This window comes from Cnephaeus nilssonii (assembly GCF_951640355.1).
Source record: "Cnephaeus nilssonii genome assembly, chromosome: 10".
Classification (NCBI taxonomy): domain Eukaryota; kingdom Metazoa; phylum Chordata; class Mammalia; order Chiroptera; family Vespertilionidae; genus Cnephaeus; species Cnephaeus nilssonii.
The window spans coordinates 31,142,034-31,168,134 of NC_137081.1; the positions used below are offsets into that span (position 1 = coordinate 31,142,034).

Genomic DNA, 26,101 nt, shown 5'->3' on the forward strand with positions numbered 1-26,101 from the left:
CCTCTGTGCTTCCTCCTTCCTGCCATGTATGCTGCCCAATTCCTCATCTCTTCCTGTGAAAATTCCTCCAATCTTCAAATATCAACTGCCCTTTTACATGTGTATTAATTACCTATGGCTGTGCCACAAATGTAGTGGCTTAAAACAACACATTTATTATCCTGCATTTTCTGTGAGTCAGTGTAACATAATAAGAAATATTTATTTGGCCTCTGCCTCAGGTTCCTGACACAGAGCTCCTAAAACCCTTGTAATTTCCTGAATGATAGCAGTGCTAGGAACATCTTTTGTTCTAATATTTGGTCTTTGACCCTGGTTCCTGACACAGAACTCCTAAAACTCTCGTAATTTCCTGAGTGATAGACACATCTATTGTTCTAGTCTCTTGGTGGACTCCTAGATAGCTTCAGGATGGAGACTGGTCACCTGAAAGACCAAGCTGTGATTAGAAGCTTGAAATTTGCAGCTCCACCCTCCAACCCCCAGGGAGGGAAGGAGGGCTGGAGATTGAGTTAACAATTGATCATACCTACCTGATGAAATTGATCATGCCTATGGGATTTCATAGAAATTTCTGAACTATGGGGTTTGGAGAGCTTTTAGGTTGGTGAATTCATCTATGTGCTGGGAGGGTTGCTATACTTCTACTCCACAGGAACAGACACTCCTGTGCTCAGGAGCCTTGAAGACCTCAACCTATGTATATCTTCATCTAGCTGTTCATCAGCCTTTTATTATATTCTTTGTACTAAATCAGTAAAGGTAAGGTATGTGTTGCCCTGAGTTCTGTGAGTGGTTATTGAACCTAAGGAAGGGGTCATGGGAACCTCCACACCACTTTGTAGTGAACTTAGAAGTCTGGATAACCTAGAGACCCATTACTTGCATTTGGTATCACAAAAGCAGGGGGGAGGGGAAGTCTTTTGGGACTGAGCCCTTCACTTATGGGGCTGTACTAACTCTGGGTATTTAGTGTCAGAATTGAGTTAAATTGTAGGACACCCAGGTTGTGTCTGAAGAGAATGGGGAAATTACTTAGTGTGGAAAACCCATACATTTGGTATCCAAAGTGTTATGAGTAGAGGAAGGAAACAAGGTTTACCTTTAGTCAGGAATCTGGACATGGCTCAACTCTGTCCTCTGCTTCAGGGTTTCTCATTAGGCTGTGATCATGGTGTTGCTCATCTGAAGGCCTGACTTGGGAAGGATCTGCTTCTAAGTTTATGTGATTGTGGGCCAGATTTAATTCCTTGTAGGCTTTTGAACTGAGGACCTCAGCTCCTTGCTGGCTGCTCTTTGCTGCAAGGACCTATCTATATGGCAGCTGGCTTCATCTGATCCAGCAAGGGAGAGAGCTTGCTATCAAGACTGACGTTATAGTCTTATGTAACCTAATCATGGAAATGACATCCTATCGTCTTTTCCAAATTCTATTGATTGGAAGCAAGACACAGGTACTTTTCACACTTGAAGGGAGGGGATTATACAAGGGTGTGAAGACTAGGAGGTGTGGGAATCATTTGGGGCCATTTTAGAGTATAGTCGGCTACAAGATATTTTCTCCACAAGCCTTTACTAATTTCTTCCAACTAAATGTGTGATCTGTCCTTTCTGTGGATCTTCTTTATAGTTACTTTTTTTTTTCCAGTTTATATTCCATGACTGATATTATGTTGAATGGTTTTTTTTAACATTTCTCTCATGTAACTTTTTGCTTATCTTTCATCTACCTGCAATTCCCAGAACAGAGTTTTGTATTCGAAAATGTTCTGCAGAAGACTCCTTCCTTCCATATTTTGAAACTAAAGAAGGACCAAACTAGTCACTCTCCTGAGTAATACCTGAGTCCTTTTTCTCCACAGCAGTCACCTAAGATCCACTATAAAACCTTCAGATTTGCCAATTTGGCATCAAAAGCAATGACTCACCTATGTCTATATAACCTGGCTGGAATGATTTGCCTTAATCTGATTTGCATTTAGAGCTAGACTTGTTATCTTATTAAGGTGAAGCAATTTTCCATCAAAGATGCTTCAGACATTAGCTTTTTTTGAGTGGCACATTTTTCGTTTCCTAGGGGACCTGATGGATCTTAAAGTGATTCAGTCTTCTTCTTTAAAGTCTTTTTCTTTTTTTCTGGTCATGATCACTTTGTGGTCCTGCTATTATTAGGTTACAGTAAATAAATTGATAAAGAGGACCAGCTTTTGGAGAAGCAGTGTTTTCATTTTTTTCCTTTTTACCCAAGCAATGGGCCAGATCTTATTATCCCTGTTGGAGATGTTCAGTAGTACGAAATATTGCATGTGCTTTAAGAGTCTTGGGACATAGGAGGGCTATAATGTTTGATATATGTGAGATCACAGACTCAAAACACGGCAAAACCCATCTAATCTAGCTTCCCAAGCTTTGATCCATTCTCTACTTAACTCTCTAAGATAGCTTAGCACCTTTATCATTTTTTTGAAGATAGCTAGTCCTTAGAAGGCAGATAAAGAAATACCAGTTTGATTTGAGTAAACACTTTCTGGTGTTGAAATGTCACATCACAGTAAGATGTGAAGCTTGGCCTCTTTAAGAAAACTCATGGGAGTCAACTTAAATTTGGAGGAATCATTCATCTTTTCTGTTGGAAAGATGCAGAATTAGTAATTTAAAGCCAGCTGTAGATGGGAGCACATTAGTGTGTGTGCCTACATTTTGGGTCTTTTGGGAGCTATGAGGCTAAAAGCCAGTTAAAGCTTTAGTAGAGAGAAATTTAAAAGTGGTTTCTCCTGGGCAAGAGAAAGATTTGGAGCAGAGGTACTCAGAGAAAAGCAGGAGGGTATTGATGATGTAATTAATGCATTTAATAGCTGGGAATGGGAATCAGTGCAAAGCTCCATTTAAGAAGATGACCCTGTGAGGGACTCAGACTTGGGCCTGAAAGCCACACCATCTGGGTTTCGACTCCAACTCAGGAACCTGGAGGCATCTGTATGCTCAGCCTGATGAGAAGGGTGACTAAATCGTGCCACAAAGAGTACCTCCTTTCTTACTCCCTTCCCAGTCTATAAGTTAAAAATGCATGAAAATAGGGCAGCGAAGGGATTTCCCCCCCCCCTTAATACTTGAATCTTAGTTTTATTTTCATTCATTTATTCATCCTGTTACTCTTAGTATGTTAAGTCCTTTTCCCTCCAGTCTCTACACATTGTCTACTCAGACAATGTTATCGTCTAATTGATATTTACAACCTCTACCCCAGCTTGGTTAGAGGACATCATCATAGTTATATTTCATTGTCACCCCAAACTCAAAATGTGCCCCAGAATTGATTGACTTCTCCCAGTGTCTTATCACTCAGGCAGGTCTCTTCAACACCATGTGTTCTTTTCCATTCTCACATCTATTAATCCTGTTCAGATCTTGAAGGTTGAGTGGCATGATGGGAAGAGGATGAGGAGTTGGCATTCATGAGACTTAGGTTTGAATCCTGTCCTTGTCATTTCCTAGCTGGTAACCATGGACAAGCATGTTATTTGACCTTTGTGAGCCTCATTTCCCTTATCTCTAAAATTGGCATGATAATATCTGCCTACCTCTTTGGATTATTGGAGAATATTAAATATGGTAGTGCATGCAAATCCCCTGATTGTGCCTGGCATGTTCAGGGCCACTGTTTTGAGATGCCATTTGCATTTGATTCTCATCTGGAATTGTGAAACCCAATTCTGAATGTAGTGTGTGTCCTCCACCTCCCCTAGTGCTTTCCCACAGATGAGTTTGGCTACTATGTTTCAGAGAAAACAGAACTGCCTCCATGTGCCCCCTCAGCTTTCAATGGCCAGACTTACAAATGGCTTGTGTCTGGATTCTTTCCCTCTTCCATTTACTTTGATACAACAAAGTTGGCATCTTTCTGTCCTTCTGCTTGAAATTAATCCTTTCCTCTGGGTTCAGGACCCCATCCCTTCCTGCCCAGGGACCTCTCCCTTTCCTAAGTGTGCCCTCTTTGACCACACCTTCTTTAACAGTTCCTTCATATCAGCAATGAATCATGTCCAAGCCTCCCTTATCTTAAAAAAGTAAAATAATAAAAACCTTGTCTGTCTCCCTCTAGAGCTACCACCCTGTCTTATTCCACTCCTTCTCAGCCTGACTTCCGGAGCACAGTCCTCACCCTCATCTCCACAGTCTACCTCCCACTTAATTTCCCACACCTGGCACTTACTTTCTTTCTTTAAAATTAGTCTCGCTAGGGCCACCTGTTACTTTGCCACTAAGGTCACACTGCTGACCTTGATTTTCCTATTGAAACACTTGCTTTTCTGATCCCACATTAGTGTGATTTTTCTCAATATGACCTCTACCACCTCCAGTTTCCCACTAGCATCTAAACAGTCTTGCCTTCTAAATACCTCTCTATCCAGAACCCTCCATTCCCTCTGCCACTGGTCTGATTTATTGCAACCTGCTAACTGTTCTTTCTGCCTTCAGTCTCACATCTTCTAAATTTGTTCCCAATACAACCATCAATGTGAGCTTCTTAAAGCATAAATCACATTAGTCTCCTGTCTACTTTCTTCTATAGCTCTCCATTGCCTTTGGGATAAATCCAAATTTCTTAATGTTGACCTGGCCTCTGCCTAACATCTCTTGCCTCTCCTTACTTTGCACAGAATGCACCAGCCATACAAACAGGTATGTGCAATTTAAAGATATATATTATATAGCAATTATTGTGTGCTTACTGTGTTCTTTGGCATTTTTATAAACATTAATTTTAATCTTCCCATTAACCCTGTAGGATGGATTACATTTCACAGATGATGAAATGTGACCCATTTTATAATTTAGACATTGTTCTGTACACCAGTCCTGTTCAGTTGTGACCAGGGTAACAGGGTTGGAGTCACTCAAAACTTACTGTGAGAGCTAATAACAATATCAACATTAATAATACCTGACCATTTTTGTTAATGTACTTTGTGCCAGAGCATTACATGTAAACAGAACTCATGTAAACTATTCCTGATTTACAGAGTAGAATATTCAAAGGGAAGAAATAACTTGTTCAAAGCCACATAGTTTTGAGTTTAGGTCTTGTGACTCTAGAGCTCATGCTTTTAACTTACTCTATTGTCTCCATAGGCAGAAACAGTGAAATTACTTAGAGAGCTTTTTGTCATTTGGCATCTTCTAAAATTTTGGATTTGGATTCATACTGGGTTATGACTCCTCCTCTGATAACCATCTCTTTGGATGAACCCTGGGATTAGTTACTTTACCTCTTTGATCTACTGATTGCTGTTCTTGAAAAATCAGAATAGTAATACTTTCTTCATGGGGTTGCTGAGGAAAATATTACTTTCCTGCCTCTTCTCTCCATCCCTTGTGCTTCTGTCTTAATGTGATATTGGGCACTATCATAGTAGCTTCCTTATTATTTTCATGTTGTGTTTCCTGCACAGATCACTGTTGTTCCCACCCCTGACCTCTCACCCCTGTCACTGCTCCCTAACTATGCTCAACACTGCTACCTGAAAAACATATCAAATTAAAAACAAAACCTTAAGGACTTTCTGTTAATTGTAACAGAAATGGTAGGCTGTTATTCAGACACACCCCTTCCCACTGAAACAACCAACAATATTTGGATAAAATAAAAACAAACAAACCAGCAAATTGGAAAAGGAATGAAATAAAACTTCTAGAAGTAAACATAACTGTGATGAAATTAAGAACTTAGTGAATGAGGAAAAATATGTATTCAAGTTTAAAGAAAAAAATCTCAATGGATGGATTTAACAGAAGATTGGATAAAGCTGAAGAGAAAACTAACAAACTGGAAGACAATGAGAAAAAATTATCCACAGACAAATAGACAGAACTGCAGAGGGAGAGAAAGTATACCTTTAATTAGAGTCATAGAAGGAGTTGAGAAAAAAAAAATGAACAAAGATGAAATTTGAAGTTAATGGCTGAGATTTTCCATAGCAGATAAGATACTGAACTGAAGATTTAAGAAGACTAGTGATTGTAAGTGTAATTTCTTTTTAAAAAATCTAAGCTTAGACATATCAAGAGGAAACTATAGAAAACCAAAAACCAAAGGACAAGAGAAAATCTTAAAAGCTGCTAGAGAAAAAGATTATCTTCAAAGTAGCAATAGACCATTCACTTTTCATCAAATATAATTCTGATCATGCTATTCTCGAAATTTCCAATGGCTTTCCATCCTTAAAATATAAAAGACATACTTTTTAGCATATGAGGCTTTTCATAGGCTGGTCCCTGCAGCTTGTTTAGACACAACCTTCCTCCTTCTCAGTTTATTCTTGATGGTGTGCCTTTGCACATGCTCTTCTCCCTTTCTGGAATGCTCCACATGCCCATTCATCTAGCCAGCTCTTACTCAGCCTTCCCATTCTCAGCTCAGTGGTTCACTGTCAAACTGTCTGTTGCCCTTACTACTGCCTTTGAATGCACTATTTGCTAGCTGTTGTAAACACCATGTACTTTCAATATTTGTTGTCACCTTTGTCTCATTTCTAGCACATGGGCTCTCTGAGGATAGAGATAGGGTCATTTACAGTGTCTGACACTCCATAGACATTCGGACTTTTACTGGGTTAATGCCGGCTTTTCAGGGAATCCCATCACTACTTACACAAAATCTTAATGTGGGTTTTCATGGCTTTTCCCATGATGCACTAATTCTTGCTTATGTGGAGAACTGGTCACCATGGTCTGCATACTGTCATAGATTGACTCTGTCTTTTCATTACTCCCATTTCCTTGGTGAAACGGTAATGACAATATCCACTCTACCCATAGCATGAAGTTATAGTGTGGATCAAATGAGGTAACATTTGTGAACCCACTGTGAAAACTTTCTTGACACCATACAATTTCATTAGCTTTATTTCAGTCAGAGACTTGTTTGGGCTGGGGATTTTATGAAGAAAAAATCTCATTGGTGCCCTAAGCTTTGGCCTTGGCAAGGGCTAGATGTGGGGTCCTAGAACAATCATCAACACTTGCAGCATAGCAAATTACTATAACATGAATGTTAACTGCCCCTGTGAAGACTTGTGTTGTCATTTCTACATTTCATTGAGGAGAGGGACCCATAAAATATGTTTTCCTGGTTGGTTGATTTTGAGAGATCTAAAGGGAAATGTTTTCATTTACAAAAAACAACTGCAGTTTTCATTGTAAATTAGAGGCGGGGCGGGGGGTGTGTGGCATGGGGGGAGGTTTTGTTGGGTCCCTCAGCCTGGCCTTCGCCCTCTCACAGTCTAGGAGCTTCTCATTGTGTTTAGGTTTAACTCCAGGACTCTATTTTTTTTTTTTTTTGTCTTATAAACAGCTTTATTTATTTATTTATTTATTTATTTATTTATTTATTTATTATTGTTTAAAATATTACATATATTAGTACATATATCTCCTTTTTTCCCCCATTGACCTTCCCCTAGCCTCCCCTACCCCCTGTTGCATGCCCTCATCCCACCTCCCCAGTGTCTTGTGTCCATTGGTGTGCTTATATGCATGCATACAAGTCCTTTGGCTGATCTATTTCCCTCCCTCCCCAACACTCCCCAGCCTTTCCACTGTAATTTGACAGTCTGTTTGGTGCTTTACTGCCTCTGTATCTATCTTTTTATTCATCAGGTTATAATGTTCTTTATTTTCCATAAATGAGTGAGATCATGTGGTATTTTTCTTTCATTGCCTGGCTTATTTCACTTAACACAATGCTCTCCAAGTGCATCCATGCTGCTGCAAATGGTAAGAATTCCTTCCTTTTTATAGCAGCGTAGTATTCCATTGTGTAGATGTACCACAGTTTTCTAATCCACTCATCTGCTGATGGGCATTTAGGCTGTTTCCAAATCTTAGCTATGGTGAATAGTGCTGCTATGAACATAGGGGTGCATATATCCTTCCTGATTGGTGTTTCTAGTTTCTTGGGATATATTCCTAGAAGTGGGATCACTGGGTCAAATGGGAGTTCTATTTTTAGTTTTTTGAGGAAACTCCATACTGTTCTCCACAGTGGCTGCACCAGTCTGCATTCCCACCAGCAGTGCACGAGGGTTCCTTTTTCTCCGCATCCTTGCCAGCACTTGTCGTTTGTTGATTTGTTGATGATAGCCATGCTGACAGGTGTGAGATGGTACCGCATTGTTGTTTTGATTTGCATCTCTCAGATAATTAATGACTTTGAGCATGTTTTCATATGTCTCAAAGCCACAGAATATACATTCTTCTCAAGTGCACATGGGTCATTTTCAAAGATAGACCATATGTTGGGTCATAGGCAAAGTCTCTTCAAATTCAAGAAGATAGAAATCATATCAAGCATCTTCTCAGATTACAGTGGCATAAAACTGGAAATCATCTACAATAAAAACAATCTAAAAAAATCAAACACATGGAGACTAAACAGCATGCTATTAAACAATGACTGGATTACCAGAGAGATCAAAGAAGAAATAAAAAACATCATGGCAACAAATGACAATGAAAACACAACAATCCAAAATCTATGGGACACAGCGAAAGCAGTCTTGAGAGGGAAGTTCATAGCTCTACAAGCCTATTGCAAAAAACAAGAAACAATGGTAATAAATTACCTAACCCTACAACTCAAAGAGTTAGAAAGAGAGCAACAAGAAAAGCCCAGTGTAAGCAGAAGGAAGGAAATAATAAAGATCAGAGCGGAGATAAACGACATTGAGACAAAAACAACAACAAAAAACACAGTACAAAAGATCAACAAAACCAAGAGCTGGTTCTTTGAAAGGATAAACAAGATTGATGAACCTCTAGCCAGGCTCACCAAGAAGCAAAGAGAGAGGACCCAAATAAACAAAATCAGAAATGAAAGAGGAGAAATAACAACAGACCCCACCGAAATACAAAGGATTGTTAAAAAATACTATGAACAACTCTATTCCAACAAACTGGACAACCTGGAGGAAATGGACATATTCCTAGAAAAATATAACCTTCCAAAACTCAATCAGGAAGAATCTAAACATCTCAATAGGCCAATAACTATGGAAGAAATTGAAGCAGTCATCAAAAAGCTTCCAGCAAGCAAAAGCCCAGGGCTAGACAGCTTCACAGGGGAGTTTTACCAAACATTCAAGGAAGAACTAAAACCTATCCTCCTCAGACTATTCCAAAACATTCAAGAGGAAGGTACACTTCCAGGCTCCTTCTATGAAGCCAGCATCACCCTAATACCAAAAACAGATAAAGACAACACAATGAAAGAGAATTACAGGCCAATATCCCTCATGAACATAAATGCCAAAATCCTCAACAAAATTCTAGCAAATTGGATCCAGCAGTATATCAGAAAGATCATACGCCATGACCAAGTAGGATTTATCCCAGGAATGCAAGGATGGTACAAAATCCACAAATCAATAAATGTGATACTTCACATAAACAAATTGAGAGATAAAAATCACATAGTCATATCAATTGATGCAGAAAAAGCATTTGACAAAATCCAACACCCTTTCTTGATAAAAACTCTCAGCAAGATAGGATTAGAAGGATCATACCTCAACATAATAAAAGCCATATATGATAAAGCCACAGCTAACATCATACTCAGTGGGCAAAAACTAAAACCATTTCCCTTAAGAACAGGAACAAGATAGGGATGCCCACTCTTACCACTCCTGTTCAATATAGTGCTGGAAGTACTAGCCATTGCGATCAGACAAGAAGAAGAAATAAAAGGCATCCAAATTGGAAAAGAAGAAGTAAAGCTGTCCTTATTTGCAGATGACATGGTATTGTACATAAAAAACCCGAAAGACTCCATTAAAAAACTAATAGACTTAATAAATGAATTCGGCAATGTAGCAGGATACAAAATTAATGCCAAGAAATCTATGGCATTTCTATACACCAATAGTGAACTTACAGAAAGAGGGACTAAAAAAGCAATCCCATTTACCATCGCACCAAAAAAATTAAGATACCTAGGAATAAACTTAACTAAGGAGGTAAAAGATCTTTACGTGTGGAAAACTACAGGACACTGAAAAACTCCAGGACTCTTAAATCCTAGAAAGCCCCACCTGAATTGACTCCTGTCTGCCTCTCATTCTCATCTTTTGTCATGCATATTCCTGCTCATTGTGCTCTAGCCACAAAGCCTTCTTTCTCTTCTCTAGATTGTGCCAAGAACTTCCCACTTCTGGCTCTTCCCTAGTGACATTCCCAACCCTTATGTTCCCTTCTTCACTCCTAAACACACCATCCTCATTGTCTTAGCTTAAATGTCACCTCCACACAGAGCCTTTCCCTTACCTCTTAATGTAAATCATATGTCCTCTCCTCTTACTCCTAAGGGACTATTCTTTCCTTTCTACCATTCATCACAACTTATAACTTTATATTTGAGTGATTACTTATTGAATATCACTCCCACATTAAGGTATATGTTCTATATGGGCTTGGACTATATTTCTTTTATTCACCACTGAATCCTCCATGCCCAGTGCTCAATAAATACACATGGAATAAATGAATAAATAAGTGATCTTGAGATTAAACAATGCAATAGATTCTCTCATTAAATTGGCAACTTTGCTATTCAGTGTGGTGAAATGTAGTTGTGGGAAACCTATTAAGGTGATTCACCTTTCTAAACTGGCATTGTGCTTCTTCATATATATTGAGCACATCTATGATGTTCACCCACAGGGCTGTAAACTTAGCTTAATTTATTAGTTCAACTCCAAAATGCATCTTTGTCTGAACAAAGCCTTATTTCTGCCAGGATAGTCTTATGAACATAGAACCTGAAAAGGTCATGTTCAGGTGTGATATCTGAAAGTCATGATTGGGCCCACTGCCGTGGCTTGCCCTCTTTCTTTGGATACAGCCTGGCATAACCTTTGGAATTAAAGACCTGCTTGTTGTTGGAGTGGAATTTAAACCAGCAGTCATAAGACAGAGCCATCAGAAGGCTTTATGCCTAGGATTTGGGGTACATTGGAAAAACCCTCACTACCCTGTATTGACTACCAACTCTTGTGCTCAAATATTAGATATCTAGGTACAGTGTACTTGTTCATGGTAATTCCAAGCTCATTATCTTTCCTGAATTACCTGTTCTGCAGAACATATTGGCAAGATATGTATGGACCAGATCAAAAACTTGTATGGGTTTTTCTCCCTAAGAGTATAAGAGGTGTTGTTCTAGAAGCATCCAATGATTTTTTGGAATCCTGAACATCGAATTGTGACCTCCTGGTTCATAGGTCAACGCTCAACCACTGAGCCACACCAGTCAGGCTGAATCTCCTCTTTTACTGGTGGACAGCATGATCAACAATGGGAATGTTATTGTTTTTTTTCCTTTTGGTAAACAATGAAAATTTTGCTTTCAGTGGGCACTATGGTAGGTATTGTGGAAAAGCAAACTGTTGATCATTCTTAAGCCCTAGTAGGTCAGATCATGTCAGTGTTTCCAGAGTATGTTCACAATGGTAAAAATTGGCTTTAAGCCTAGCTGGTTTGGCTCAGTGGATGGAGCACCAGCCTGCCGACTGAAGGGTCCCAGGTTCGATTCCAGTCAAGGGCACATGCCCAGGTTCCGGGCTCTATCCCTAGTAGGGGGCGTGCAGGAGGCAGCCGATCAGTGATTCTCATCATTGATGTTTCTGTCTCTCTCTCCCTCTCCCTTCCTCTCTGAAGTCAATAAAAAAATATATTTAAAAAATTGGCTTTAAGCTGAGGCTTTCTAAGAGGCAGCTGGTCCTTAAAATAAATTATTTATTTATTTTGGCCTTGGTAATATCTAATTGATGATAAATACAAGTCTCTCTTGGCTCTCTGGAGTGGGTCCTGCATGAATTGGTTGTGACCCCCCAAATCCAAAAACTCTAGTATAGTTGGCTAAGACTATTTTGTGGCATGGGGGAAATTTAATGTAACACATGAAAATACAAAATATTAAATGTTCAAAAGTGTGTAACTTGCTGCTTTTGTTCATGAGTGTTTTTAATACTTCTGGTACAGAGCCTAATTCTCTTTACTGGGGAAATGTGATTTCAGTTTCTTGGGTGAATGTGCATTTTATAAGTTTCTTAAGAAAGGAAATTAAACATTAAAAGACTTTAAGTACTTTATTCTTTATATAATGTCACTAAGAAAGCCAGGAAAATCAGGTTTGGCATTTTTATTTATTTATTTAACTAGAGGCCCGGTGCACGAAATTTGTGCACAGAGGGTCGGGGGGCTGTCACTTAGCCCAGCCTGCACCCTCTCCAATCTGGGACCCCTCAAGGGATGTCCAACTGCCTGTTTAGGATCGGGCCTAATCGGGCAGTCGGACACCCCTCTCATAATCCAGGGCTGCTGGCTCCCAACTGTTCGCCTGCCTGCCTTCCTGATTGCCCCTAACCGCTTCTGCCTGCCAGCTTGATCACCCCCTAAACACTCCCCTGCCAGCCTGATTGATGCCTAACTGCTCCCCTGCCATCCTGTTTGCCCCTAACTGCCATCTCCTGCAGGCCTGGTCACCCCTAACTGCCCTCCCCTGCAGGCCTGGTCCCCCCCAACTGCTCTCCACTGGAGGCCTGGGTCCCCCCCCCCCCCAACTGCCCTTTCCTGCAGGCCTGGTCACCCCTAACTGCCCTCCTGTGCCGGCCTGGTCACTCCTAACTTCCCTCCCCTGCAGGCTTGATTGTCCCCAACTGCCCTCTCTTGCAGGCGTGGTCCCTCCCAACTGCCCTTCCCTGCTGCCCATCTTGTGGTGGCCATCTTGTGTCCACATGGGGGCAGGATCTTTGACCACATGGGGGCAGCCATATTGTGTGTTGGAGTGATGGTCAATCTGCATATTACTCTTTTATTAGATAGGATACAGGCCTGGTGCATGGGTGGGGGCCAGCTGGTTTGCCCTGAAGAATGTCCCGGATCAGGGTGGGGGTTCCCTTAGGGTGTGGGGCGGCCTGGGCGAGGGGCCTGTGGTGGTTTGCAGGCCAGCCACGCCCCCTGGTGACCCAAGCAGAGGCCCTGGTATCTGGGATTTATTTATCTCCTACAATTGAAACTTTGTAGCCTGGAGTGGAGCCAAGCCTTCTGCTTGCTCCTTGGCGGCAGCCATTTCTGTTGGGATTTATGTATCTTCTATAATTGAAACTTTGTAGACTGGAGCGGAGGCCAAGGCAGGCTAGGGCTTCAGAAGCTTGGCTTCCTCCATCGCTGGGAGCAACCCTAGCCTCCTGCTCTTTCCAGCTCTGTGGCTGCTGCCATTTCTGTTTGGATTTATTTATCTTCTATCATTGAAACTTTGTAGCCTTCAGTGGAGGCCTAGGCCTGCAAGGGCAGGCAGAAAGCTTGGCTTCCTCTATTGCCGGGGAAACCCAAGCCTCCCTCCTGCTCTCTGTGGCCGCAGCCATCTTGGTTGGGTTTATTTGCATATTTGCTCTTGATTGGCTGGTGGGCATGGCTTGTGGGTGTAGCAGAGGTACGGTCAATTTGCATATTACTATTTTATTAGATAGGCCTAGAGGCCCAGTGCATGAAATCGTGCACCAGCGGGGTCTCTTGGCCTGGCCTGCGAGATTGGGCTAAAACTGGCTCTCTGACATTCCCTGAGGGGTTCCAGATTGCAAGAGGGCTCAGGTCAGTCCGAGGGACCTCACTGATGCAGGATTGGGGCCAGGGAGGGACGCAGGAGGTTGGCCAGCCGCGGAAGGATCGCGGGAGGGCTCCAGCCCATCTTGCTCAGTCCCAATCGGCCAGACCCAGCAGCAAGCTAACCTACCACTTGTTGGAGCGTCTGCCCCCTGTGGTCAGTGCACGTCATAGTGACTGGTCAACTGGTCCACTGTCTGCCCCCTGGTGGTCAGTGCACGTCATAGCGACTGGTCGACCAGTCAACTGTCTGCCTCCTGGTGGTCAGTGCATGTCATAGGGAGCGGTTGAGCGGCCTTAGCATATCATTAGCATATTATGCTTTGTTTGGTTGAACAACCAGACAACCAGACACTTATCATATTAGGCTTTTATTATCCTATCTAATAAAGAGGGAATATGCTAGTTGACCCTCACGCCATTGCAAAGATAGCGGCGCCCATAGCCAATAAGGAGGGAGTATGCTAATTTGACTGTCCTGCCCACAGCCACAAGATGGCCGGTGCCCAGTCCCCTCAACCCTGCCTCCCCAAGTCCTCTCAGCCCCCCAGCCGCCCAGGGCCAGCTCGAGGCACAGGCAAGCTTTGGATGGCGGCTGCCCAGCTGCTCAGGGCTGGCCTGAGGTTCAGGCAAACCTCAGATGGCGGCTGCCCAGCTGATGCCCGAGGTGCAGGCAGGCCTCAGATGTCAGCTGCCCAGGGCCGCCCGAGGCTCAGGTAACTGGCTGAGGCTTGCACTGCTGGCAGTGGCAGCAGTAGAGGTGTGATGGGGCATCACCTTCCCCTGATCTCCGGGTCACCTCCTGCCCCTGAGGGCTCCCGGACTGTGAGAGGGGGCAGGCCAGGCGGAGGGCGCCCCCCCCCCCCCCCCCGTCCAGTGCATGAATTTTCATACACTGGGCCTCTAGTATAGTATAAGTATAATTTATTTTCCACCATTTTGTTTGTTATGGCTGATACCAAAATACTTTTAAAGTTAACATTTATTTTGATTTTGTTTTATTTCAGCAGATATACATAATAAAATAACCTATCTCTATTCTTCAATGTGGGCAGGCACAGTATTTAACATGTAGTGTTTTTGGTATTTTGACACATAGGTGATTAAGTTTAACTCAACGTAGTTTTATGCTCTCCTTATGTATGATGTTTAGCATATGAATAGTGTTAAATTGGTAAAATGTGGCCTGCTGAGTGTGAGCCTTAATGCAAGTAGGTGATGTGATTGACCGTAGCCAAGTCACATAACCAGTGAGGGCCTGGTTTTTCATTGCCATAAAATGAGTTGTTTGGAGTAAATGGTATCCAAGAATTCTGTGGCTCTGAACTTAAAAATACCATGAGTCTATATGCCTAATACATTATGACTAATACATTATGCCTAATACATACACGTCTTATTGCTCCTCTTCTCTCTTTTTCTTTCTGTTTTTAATTAAGGAGAAGAGGATGCTGGTGCACCAAGTGCAAAAGATGAGAGCACCTCCGTGGCACAGGACACAAGCGCTTTACCAGAGAGGTCGCTGCAAAGATCAGCAAAGGTCATTGCCTACAGATTTCCCCATTTGTCCAAAAGGCTGTCCCCTGAGCTACCTGTCAAAGGTCTCTCATGGGACACTTAGGGCTGTAGTTAGTAAATTAATCAGAACTGTCAGTGGAAGAAGGTATTATAAAAAGTGAATCTTTTTTTTATAACTATAAACATGTAATAAGTTCATTTGCCTGCCTTTGGATGAAGGACCAAGGCCTTTTCTTTGTATGTGGGTAAGTTTATTGAAGTTCTGCATTATTTATTTACTTATTTTTGCTTAAACCACACTCCATAATGTGACATCTGTGATTTCCAGTTTGGGTTATTTAAAGTGGAGTGAGAATTTAGGCACTGGTGAAGGAATCAATATTAATGTTCTAGATTTTTATAGTTTTTATTCTTCATTATTTTTAATTAATTAATTAATTAATCCTCACCTGAGGACATGTTCATTGATTTTTAGAGAGAGGGGAGGGAAGAGAGAGAGAGAAACTTTGATGTAAGAAAAATATTGATTGGTTGCCTTCCCTACACACACTGACCTGGGATTAAACCCATCACCTAGGTATGAGCTCTGACCAGGAATCCAACTCTCGCCCTTTTGGTGTATGGGATGATACTCCAACCAACTGAGCAACACCAGCAGGGCTCCATTGTTTTTTAGTTGTCATGCTCATATGTAATTCAAAAGTAAGCTTTTAAAAAGTCTTTTTTAATTTTTCCAAAGTGTTTAATTTAGTTATCATAGAAATGTAAACAATTAATTTTGTTGTTTTGCATAATTCAGTTTTATTGTTTAATTATGTATGCAGTGGCGTAATCAGATATGGGATCAAACACAGCTGACCCCAGCTAAGTAGCTCATGGTGGAGGAAGCGGTACACAGGCAAAGAATGAGGTGGCATAATGGCGTGAGGCTTCCTCTGCCCGAAGCATAGACAGCATGTTTAACCTGGGGAATGCAGTTTTGCTGCTCAGTCTAGGGCAGTGGTCAGCAAACCGTGGTTCACGAGCCACATGCGGCTCTTTGGCCCCTTGAGTGTGGCTCTTCCACAAAATACCACGTGCGGGCGCGCACGTACAGTGCGATTGAAACTTTGTGGCCCATGCACAGAAGTTGGTTTTCGGCTCTCAAAAAGAAATTTCAATTGTTGTACTGTTGATATTTGGCTCTGTTGACTAATGAGTTTGCCGACCACTGGTCTAGGGAGTTAGTTAGGAGAGTGTCTAGAGTGTCTCCTGCATAGTGACATGAGAAATTTCTAAATTATATCACATACATGTTACCCACAATTCCCATCTAGTTATATAGGTCTTTATTTTAATAAGCATTTTCAATACTAACCATGTGACAGTATGTGAGGTGTGGAAGATTATAATGAATGGAAATCCTGTGGGCTAGATCTGGCTCACAAACTTGTGTTTTGTTTGACCTGAGAAGTGTTTAAGTATTAAAGATTTTTACTTGGTAGCTTACATTAAAAAAAAAAAAATTGGAGTGGTCACATAAAAAAAATTAGACTTCTGGCTTCTCCTGACAAAGCAAAACATCGGCAGCACTGGGCCACATTCTGAAATGACTTTAGTCAGAGCTGAATAGAGGCAGCTGGAAATGGAACTTGTGTTCTGTAATTTGCTACTGCCCTCCAATGGTACTCTCTCTCTCTGGCTGTTTTTTGTTTTGTTTTGTTTTCATGAGGGGTGGGGAGATGGAAGGATAGTTTCATAATGAATTCAAACTAAAATTACAAGCCCAAATAACACTTGTATGGGCAAACTATGCTGTGGTCAAGTCATTTCTATGACAACTAATGTATGAAATATAAGTAATGTCAAGCTGCTTTACACACTTCTTATGCTGTCAAATATTAAAACTAGAAGCAAGGATTTCTGGTTCAGACAAGATGCCATAGATTCATTTCTCCTTGCTCTTCTCTACTAAGTACAACTATAAACCCTGGAAAATAACAAGAGACAACCACGGAAGAATTCTGAAAGGGGAAAAGAGGAAGGAAACTAGTTAGGGGCTCCAGACTAGAGGAACAACATAGCAGCAGGGGACTTCACAGTCCCCCACCAACAGAAATAGCGACTACTTAGTCACACAGCTTCCCTGAGAGGCACTTCATATAGACCTAGAAAAATTGCTGGACCCAGCTGGTTGACCAAATAATTTCCTGCTGACCTCTCCCAACTGTCCCCAGTCCTATAGATAAACAGCATTGAGTATGTCTTTGGTCTTTGCAGGTGGTTTACATCGTGGAGAAAAAGCATTCCCGAGCAGCAACTGGCTTCCTCAAACTTCTGGCTGATAAGAACAGTGAACTATTCAGGAAATATGCCCTGTTTTCTCCCTCAGATCACCGAGTGCCTAGAATATACGTGCCTCTCAAGGACTGTCCCCAAGACTTTATGACCCGACCTAAAGATTATGCCAATACACTGTTCATTTGCCGCATTGTGGACTGGAAGGAGGACAGCAATTTTGCCTTAGGGTAGGTGAGCTCTGGCAAGAAAACCACAGATCCCACACAGAAATTGGTTCAGGGAGCCTTTTGGTAAACTTTTTTGTTATATTTTAATTATTATTTCTTATTAAGACATGGGTACTTTACATATTTTGGTCCTGGTTCTTAAGAAATTGACCTTAGCTACCACCTCAAGTGGTCACCTATAGGTTCCTCGAATTGCGAGGCAATCACCTTTTCAGTTTGTTTTTTTGACATAAAATATAAGCACATACTGAACCTATACATATATATTTCCTGTCATATATCCTGTTTGTATTTGTGAACTACAAAGAATTCATCACATCAAACAATCATACCCATCCTTTCAGACACTAGTGTTAATATATGCAAGTTCAAGGCATATTCAGGGGATCCCGGTCTCCCATGTTTTGAATCTGAATATGAAGGGATGTTTGAATGATGTGCTTTTTTGACACTAATCTTCTGAGTTTTCACTTATGACATTAAAAACTAAATTACCTTACTGTAAGCAGGAAAATGGTACCATTTTTTAACGGAAGCTATCAGAAACCAATCTAACTTAAATATAGATTATGTAGTTGCAGAGCATCATGGATAGCCACTTTATTTTGATCTGAAGAAACTGCTGGACCCAGCTGTTTGATCAAATGCTGAGCCTGTCTTCTTATAATTGGTCTTCATTTTGAAAGAAAAGCAGTCTTAAGTTTTAGCTAAATCTTTAACTCTTTATTATTGACTAGAGGCCCGATGCATGAAATTCATGCAAGGGGCTTGTCCCTTGCAGCTGCGGCGGCTTGCCTCGGCCCTCGCAGCCCGGCTTCGTCCAAAGGTAATCTGGAAGGACGTCCGGAAGGTCGTTGGGCTGTCCAGTCTAATTAGCATATTACACTTTTATTATTATAGACTAGAGGCCCAGTGCATGATTGAATCATGCACGTGTAGGGTCCCCTACACGCTTTCGCTTTTTGCGGTGGAGCCTGGTGCCGGAGCAGACAGGCACCCAGCTCCCCCACTTTTGATGGTCCGCGGCCGCTGTGGGGGGCTACCCTGCTGTTGAGAGGCGCAGCCAGCCTCCCGCCGCCCAATCGTGGGCGTAGCGGAGTGATGGTAATTTACATGTTACTCTATTATTAGATAGGATGATGTCTGGTTTATGCTTCACAGGAAATGAAAATAAAAGCATACAAGTTAGAACAGTTTTTTCTGACACTTTTTATCCATTTTGGTGATTTGCTTGTTGATCATCTAACTTATACAGGATGGAGCCTTCTGGGAATGTTCTATGGTTATGAGTGCCAATGCTGAATGGATGCCAAGTGTGCTGTTTTGATCAAGTTTATTCTATACTTAGCCTCTTATGCCTAGTGAAGTAAGCCAGATCAAATCTGTATGTCATATCAATGCCATTTAAGAAGCACTATCCTATACCACTCTCAGTGATATGAAGATCATTATGATTTATCTGATCTCAGAACCACTTAGGAATAGTTGTACTTTCTTTTTACTCTCAAGTGGTGTGATTGCACTGTCATCATTTTTTAAAGCCTAATTCATTATCCAAAAGTGACGTCAATCCCTTGAGCTCTAAATAGTCCTTCTCAGAGGCTTGCCAGTTTCTCACCATTAACTCGAAAGGCCTGATAGTAGCTGTGCCACCTGGCCTCTGTTGATTGTGGCTGCCATACTCTGCTTGGCAGTGAAAAGGGAAGACTTGCACATTACAGCAGGAAATCCAGCCTTGTCTTTTATCTGCCTTTATGTCACGTCCCATTGTGTATATTTGATTGGACTTCTTCCTTAGTTTTCAAGTTGTAAGGGTGTAGTCAGGATATCTTTAGGGTGTGAGTTTCTCTTATTGCTAGAATGGCCTTGCAGGTTCCTTTTTTTTTTTTTATACAGTTGAGCCATTATTTCATCAAGGTTTCTTTTTCTTATGGGTAAAGTACACTAATAATTGAAAAAGGAATCAGGCCTTTAAAGCAGCAAGGACATTTGCTGAATATTTAGAAAGAATATTTAAAAATAGCCATATGTTAATTATTTTCTTTTCAAAATAAAAAAATGGAAGATTCTCAACTTAGATGGAAAACTCTGCTTGCTTTTCCTCTATTTTCTTACTATAAAGACATTAAAAATGATCTTTTATGGAAATATGCCTTTTAAAATCTTTGTGAAAAAGAGAAAATGTATCTGAAATAAAATATGGCAGGTTTTCATGATGTTCTCAGATGACGTCTGTCTCCTAAGGGGTGTGGGCTGCAGCTGCTAAACATGTTGGTGGTCGCCTTACCATTGGTTCTGGCTATCAGTTACTGATCTTTAGGAGCTGAGGTCACTGTTTCCCAACCAGAACATGCTGTGCTGAGACTGTCTAGGTTTTCTGTATCATCCTGGCCAGATTTCTAGCAGGAGTGTGAAGGTAGTACTTGCTATGGGTGTAAATGTGTGTGGTTAGCTTCCGCAAAAAACTATGCCTAAAAACTGAGGTTAGCCAAAGAGGCTTTCTTTTTAATTTTCTCCCTGCCCCTACACTCTACCCTTAGAAGTATCAAACTTCTTCCGCCTGTCTAATTGCTACTAATTATTCAAGTCCAAAGTCATTTACTTCCTCTGTAGTTAAATTCAGTTCATGAGGCAAGTGTTGATCAACTGTGTGCAAGTCACTGTGCTCTATTGTGTGAGAAATAGAAAGGTGGAAAGCTATGGTTTCTTTATTCAAAGAAATTATAGCCTAATGAGGAAGGATTTGTACATAAATGTCACAGGATTAATTTGATTCCAAGAAATGGAATCCTAATTGAACCGGTTTAAATAAAAATGGTGATCCTTCTCAAATCCAGGGCCAGAAGTATAGGCAGGTCTCCTGAGGAACTCAGACCTAACATGGCGGCAAAGAATCACAGCTTCTCTCTCAACTACCCTGACCAGTCCAGCCAGCACGTGGTATCATTTCTCTACCCCTTTCTACACGCAAGCTGTATTATTCTACTTCTTTCTTAACAGTTGCCACCTACCTACTCAATATCCCACATGGCCCCAAAATAGTACTGCTGGGCCTCTGCAGGTCACATACCAAAGTCTAGATCACAATACAGAATTTCTATGATAGAAAATTTTATTGATCTAGCTTGAGGCAATTATTTGCCCTGGTCAGTAGTTTTAACTAGAGGTAGGAGCCCCAAGTCCCATGACCTACTGCCCAGTTAGCATGGCTCTCTGTGCAGGAGTGTGGATAAAGCAGACAGATTGAATGGCTTATGTCTTTTGAGCTCTAATTATAATATGAAATAGAATGTTCTAAGTTCTTCCATAGGAACAAAATAATTTTCAGGAAGTTTAGAGGAGGTGGATGAAGGGAGAAATCCAAGATTGTTTCCTGGAAAATGGAAGCCTCCTTGCTAAAAGATCAATCACTGAGAGCCTAGAGTGGATGGGAAGGGACATGACTTGAAGCAAGCAGTCATAATAGGCTTTTGCAGTAAGATGAGATGTAGAGAACCTGAAGGAAAGGAGTTGCAGTGAAGGAAACAAGAGAAAGAAAAGATTCAGGGGAAATGAAGAAGGTCAGTTCTTCCAGGCATGATGACCGATTACAAATGGGGCATGAAGGAAAAGGACAGAATCTTGGATGAACTTTCAGACTTCCAACTTGTGTGATTGGGTAGGTGATGATGGCATGTAACCACAGTTCTCTGAGAGCAATCTCAGCTCCTACCATTCTCTTCACTTATGCCTCACTGCTTGCTGTTTTCATTTTCCAACCTGTGTTTGTTCGTAGCTCCAAACTTTTGCACACTGCACTCCCATTCCCAACAGTGGCTTTCTCCTCTTCCCAGAGTTTATTTAGTGAAATACTCAATTTTTAAACTTTTATCAGTTGTCAAAAATGTTTCATGACTCTAAGTCAGTGATGGGCAACCTTTTGAGCTTGGTGTGTCAAACTTCGCCAAAAAACTGAGCATAACTTGGGTAGTGTGTCACTTTGAGGAAAAAACATTATTTCGCAAATGTTTCATCCTCGGCATGAGGCCGCCTCAGCGGCCGCGTGTCATCAGAAATGGCTATACGTGTCAGTGCTGACACGTGTGTCATAGGTTCGCCATCACTGCTCTAAGTCCTCTGACTCTTAGGTGCTCTAATAGTTTCTAATAATAACTTTATTGTATCTCTCATCTGTTTGTATTGTAATTGCTTATGCAAGTTATTTACCTGGCCATGAGCTCCTTTAGGACAGGATACTGAATGGCTGGTCAGATGGGTAGATGAAAATGATTTGATGACCCCCGACATTGATTAGGAAAAGGTTGTACCATAAATCATGCTAGAAAACATAGGAGAGTGTGTTTGGAACAGAAAATGATGAGAACTAAGGTTATATGATTTAAAAATCAACATTTTTAACAACATCCAATCAGTATATAAACATAGTTAGAGAACTCCTAATTTAGAATGTTTGTTTTTTAAAATAAAACTTTATTGTTGAGAGTATTACATATGTCCTCCTCTTTTCTTCCCCCTATTGCCCTTCTCTACCTGGATGCTGCCCAGCCCCAGGCCTCCACCACCATATTATTTGTGTCCATGGGTTTTTGCATATATGCATATAAGTTATTTGGTTAATCTCTTCCTGCCCCCCTCTTCCCTTCCATCTGAGATTTGTCAGTCTGTTCCATGCTTCCATGCCTCTAGTTCTATTTTATTCACCAGTTTATTTTGTTCATTAGATTCTTTGTTTATTTTGATTTTATATTCAGTTGTTGATAGAATTATATTTATTACCACTTTATTGTTCATATTTTTATCTTTTCTTCTTCTTAAAGAAGACTATTCAACATTCTATCTAATAAAAGAGTAATATGCAAATTGACCATCACTCCAACACACAAGATGGCTGCCCCCATGTGGTCAAAGATCCTGCCCCCATGTTTTCACAAGATGGCCACCACAAGATGGCCAGCAGGGGAGGGCAGTTGGGAGGGACCAGGCCTGCAAGGGAGGGCAGTTGTGGGCAATCAGGCCAGCAGGGGAGGGCAGTTGGGAGGGACCAGGACTGCAAGAGAGGGCAGTTGGGGGCGATCAAGCCTGCAGGGGAGGGCAGTTAGGGGTGACCAGGCCGACAGAGGAGGGAAGTTGGGGGCGACCAGGCTTGCAGGGAAGGGCAATTGGGGGGGACCCAGGCCTGCAAGGGAGAGCAGTTGGGGAGGACCAGGCCTGCAGGGGAGGGCAGTTAGGGGCAAACAGGCTGGCAGGGGAGCAGTTAGGCATCAATCAGGCTTCATGGGAGTGGTTAGGGGGTGATCAGGCTGGCAGGCAGAAGCGGTTAGGGGCAATCAGGAAGGCAGGTAGGAGAACAGTTGGGAGCCAGCAGTCCTGGATTGTGAGAGGGATGTCCGACTGCCCGTTTAGCTAACGGGCAGTCGGACATCCCTCGAGTGGTCCCAGATTGGAGAGGGTGCAGGCTGGGCTGAGCGATACCCCCCCCCATGCACGAATTTCATGCACCGGGCCTCTAGTTGGTATATATAAAAGGCTAATATGCAAATTGTCCCTTCAGGAATTCGACCAGGAGACTGGGAGTTCAATTGCTCACTATGGTGTGTGCTGACCACCAGGGGGCAATGGAGAATGAAGGAAGGCCCCAGCCAGCAATTGGCAGCTGAGGAAAGGAGGCCCTGGCCTGCAGCCTGAAGGAAGGCCCCGATTGGTCCTGATCGCTGACCAGGCCTAGGGACCCTACTCGTGCATGAATTTTGTGCACTGGGCCTCTAGTTTCATATAATACTGGTTTGGTGGTAATGAATTTCTTTAGCTTTTTCTTGTCTGTGAAGTTCTTTATCTGACTTTCAATTCTAAATTATAGCTTTGCTGGGTAGAGTAATCTTGGTTGTAGGTCCTTGCTTTTCATCACTTTGAATATTTCTTGCCACTCCCTTCTGGCCTGCAAAGTTTTTGTTGAGAAATCAGCTGACATTTGTATGACATTCCCTTGTAGGTAACTAATTGCTTTTCTCTTGTTGCTTTTAGGATTCTCTTTATCTTTAACCTTTACCATTTTAATTATGATGTGTCTTGTTTGGGACTCTCTGCACTTCCAGGGTGTGTATGTCTATTTCTTTCAGGTAGGGGAAGCTTTCTGTCATTTCTTCAAATTAGGTTTTCAATTTTTTGCTTCCTCTCTTCTCCTTCTGGCACCCCCATGATGCAAATATTGTTATGCTTGAAGTTCTCCCAGAGGCTCCTTACACTATCTTCATATTTTTGGATTCTTTTTTCTTTTTACTCTTCTGATTGGGTGTTATTTGCTTTCTCATATTCCAAATTGATGATCTTATTCTCAGATCCTCTACTTTACTATTGATTCCCTGTAAATTATTCTTCATTTCACTTAGTGTATCCTTCATTTCTGACTGGTCTTTGATGTTCTCAATACTTTTCTTAAAATTTTCACTAAGTTCCTTGACATTCTCACTAAGATCCTTGAAGCTCTCATTAAGTTCCTTGAGCATCCTCATAACCATTGTTTTGAACTCTGTATCTAGTTTGCTTGCATCCGTTTTCATTTAGGTTTTTTTTCCTGAACATTTCTTCTGGTCTTTCATTTGTGACATGTTTCTTTGACTCCGCATTTTGGCTGCTTCCCTGTGTTTGCTTCTATGTATTAGGTAGAGCTGCTATGTCTCCTGGAATTGGTAGAGTGGCCTTGTGTAGGAGGTGTCCTGTAGGGCCCAGTGGCTCAGCCAAAGCAGTTACCTGAGCTGGGCACTATAGGTAAACCCCTGTGTGATCTGTATGCACTGTCCTGTTATAGTTGAGCCTTGATTGCTGCTGACCCCCAGAATAATTGTCTGTGAGAACCAGTTATGACTATAGCGAAAAAGCTGTTCTGTAGAAGATATTCCTATGGAGCAGGACTTGTTTCATTGTGGCATTTGTGCTCACCGAGTCCACCCCTTGAATTGTCGCTCATGGATATGATAGAGTTGTAATCTGGCATGGTCTGAAGCTTCTGTCATGGTCTGAAGCTGACAACTGGGTGTACTGACTCTGGCCTCCCGGGAGGTACAAAATCAGCCTTTGCCTGTGCCCTGCCTGGGGCCATCTGTCACAAGCTACAGGGTGATCTGCAAGATGACTGCTACTTGTGTTGGGTTAGGAGGTGCCCAGGAGAGGCCAAGCTGTGAATTTTGGCAAGCTGCTGCTAGTGCCGGGCCTGGGGCCACTTATTTAAAAAAAAAATACACACACACACACACACACACACACACACGAGTGGCCAGATTATTATGATCTCTGAACTCATAATAATCTGGCCACTCAGTGTGTATGTGTGTGTGTGTGTGTGTGTGTGTGTGTGTGTGTGTGTGTATTGGAGGCCCGGTGCATGAATTCGTGCATGGGTGAGGTCCGGCCAGCCTGGCCAGGGGGAGGGGACATGGGTGGTTGGCCGGCCTGCCTGCTGGTCAAACTCCTAGTTGAGGGGACAATTTTCATATTAGCCTTTTATTATATAGGATATATAATTACAGAGAGGAAGGGAGGAGAGAGAGATAGAAACATCAATGATGAGAGAGACCCATTGATCAGCTGCCTCCTGCATGCCCCATACTGGGGATTGAGCCCACAACTCAGGCTTGTGCCCTTGACCGGAATTGAACCTGGGACCTTTCAGTCTGCAGGCCAATGCTCTATCTACTGATCAAGCATTGGGGCCACTTATTGAGAGGCATGGGGCACACTGAATCCAACTGCTACTTGTTTGAGAGATTTTAGGAAAGTCTGAAGCCTGAGCCAAACAGCCATTCATATGATAAAGACACTGCAAACAGCTTGGGTGAGGCTGCAAATTGGGTGGATTGGGATCTCAGGGCAAGGCAAACAGTGTGGGCCAGGTTGATGGAGACTCAGATAAAGTGACTATTAGTCAGCTGTGTGTGTGTGTGTGTGTGTGTGTGTGTGTGTGTGTGTGATGTCCCAGCTCTTTTGTCTGGGAGAAAGCTTTCCCCTAGTTCTTGCCCTGATGCCAAACAATTTAGTTTCTCCCGTATGTCTCTGGATCCTTTCAAGGTGCTGCCCCAGTGCTGGAGCTCAGAGGAGTGAGTCTGGGTAAGTCTGTGTGCTGGCCATTTAAGAGGAACTGTCTGGGACTCCAGCAGCCTCTGTGTCACTCAGCTACAGTCCCAGCTGGTTTTTACAGCCCAAAGCTATGGGGACTTCTCTTCCTGGCTCTGGAACCCTGGGCTGGGGCCTGTGTGCAGCTGGGACCCCTTGCTCTTCAGGGATGCCTCCTCAACCAAGATAACCCTCCTGATTAAAAACATGCCCATATGGGTATCGGACTAGCCTGTTCAGTACCTTCATCTCCCTTCCAGTCTCAGTGTGCTTTCTTCTTTAATTCTCTAGTTGTAGGACTTCCATTC

General features: G+C 42.1%; 1 protein-coding gene across 6 annotated transcripts in view; it reads left to right on the top strand.

Moving 5' to 3' along the window:
* Window positions 1-26,101, top strand: part of DIS3L2 (DIS3 like 3'-5' exoribonuclease 2) — a 345,537-nt gene that overhangs the window by 95,118 nt on the left and 224,318 nt on the right. For all 6 annotated transcript variants that reach the window (XM_079782043.1, XM_079782046.1, XM_079782041.1 and 3 more), the window contains 2 exons: window positions 15,102-15,202; window positions 17,440-17,687. In XM_079782043.1, the coding sequence (XP_079638169.1) occupies window positions 15,102-15,202; window positions 17,440-17,687 (349 nt within the window). The remainder of the gene's footprint in view (window positions 1-15,101; window positions 15,203-17,439; window positions 17,688-26,101) is intronic.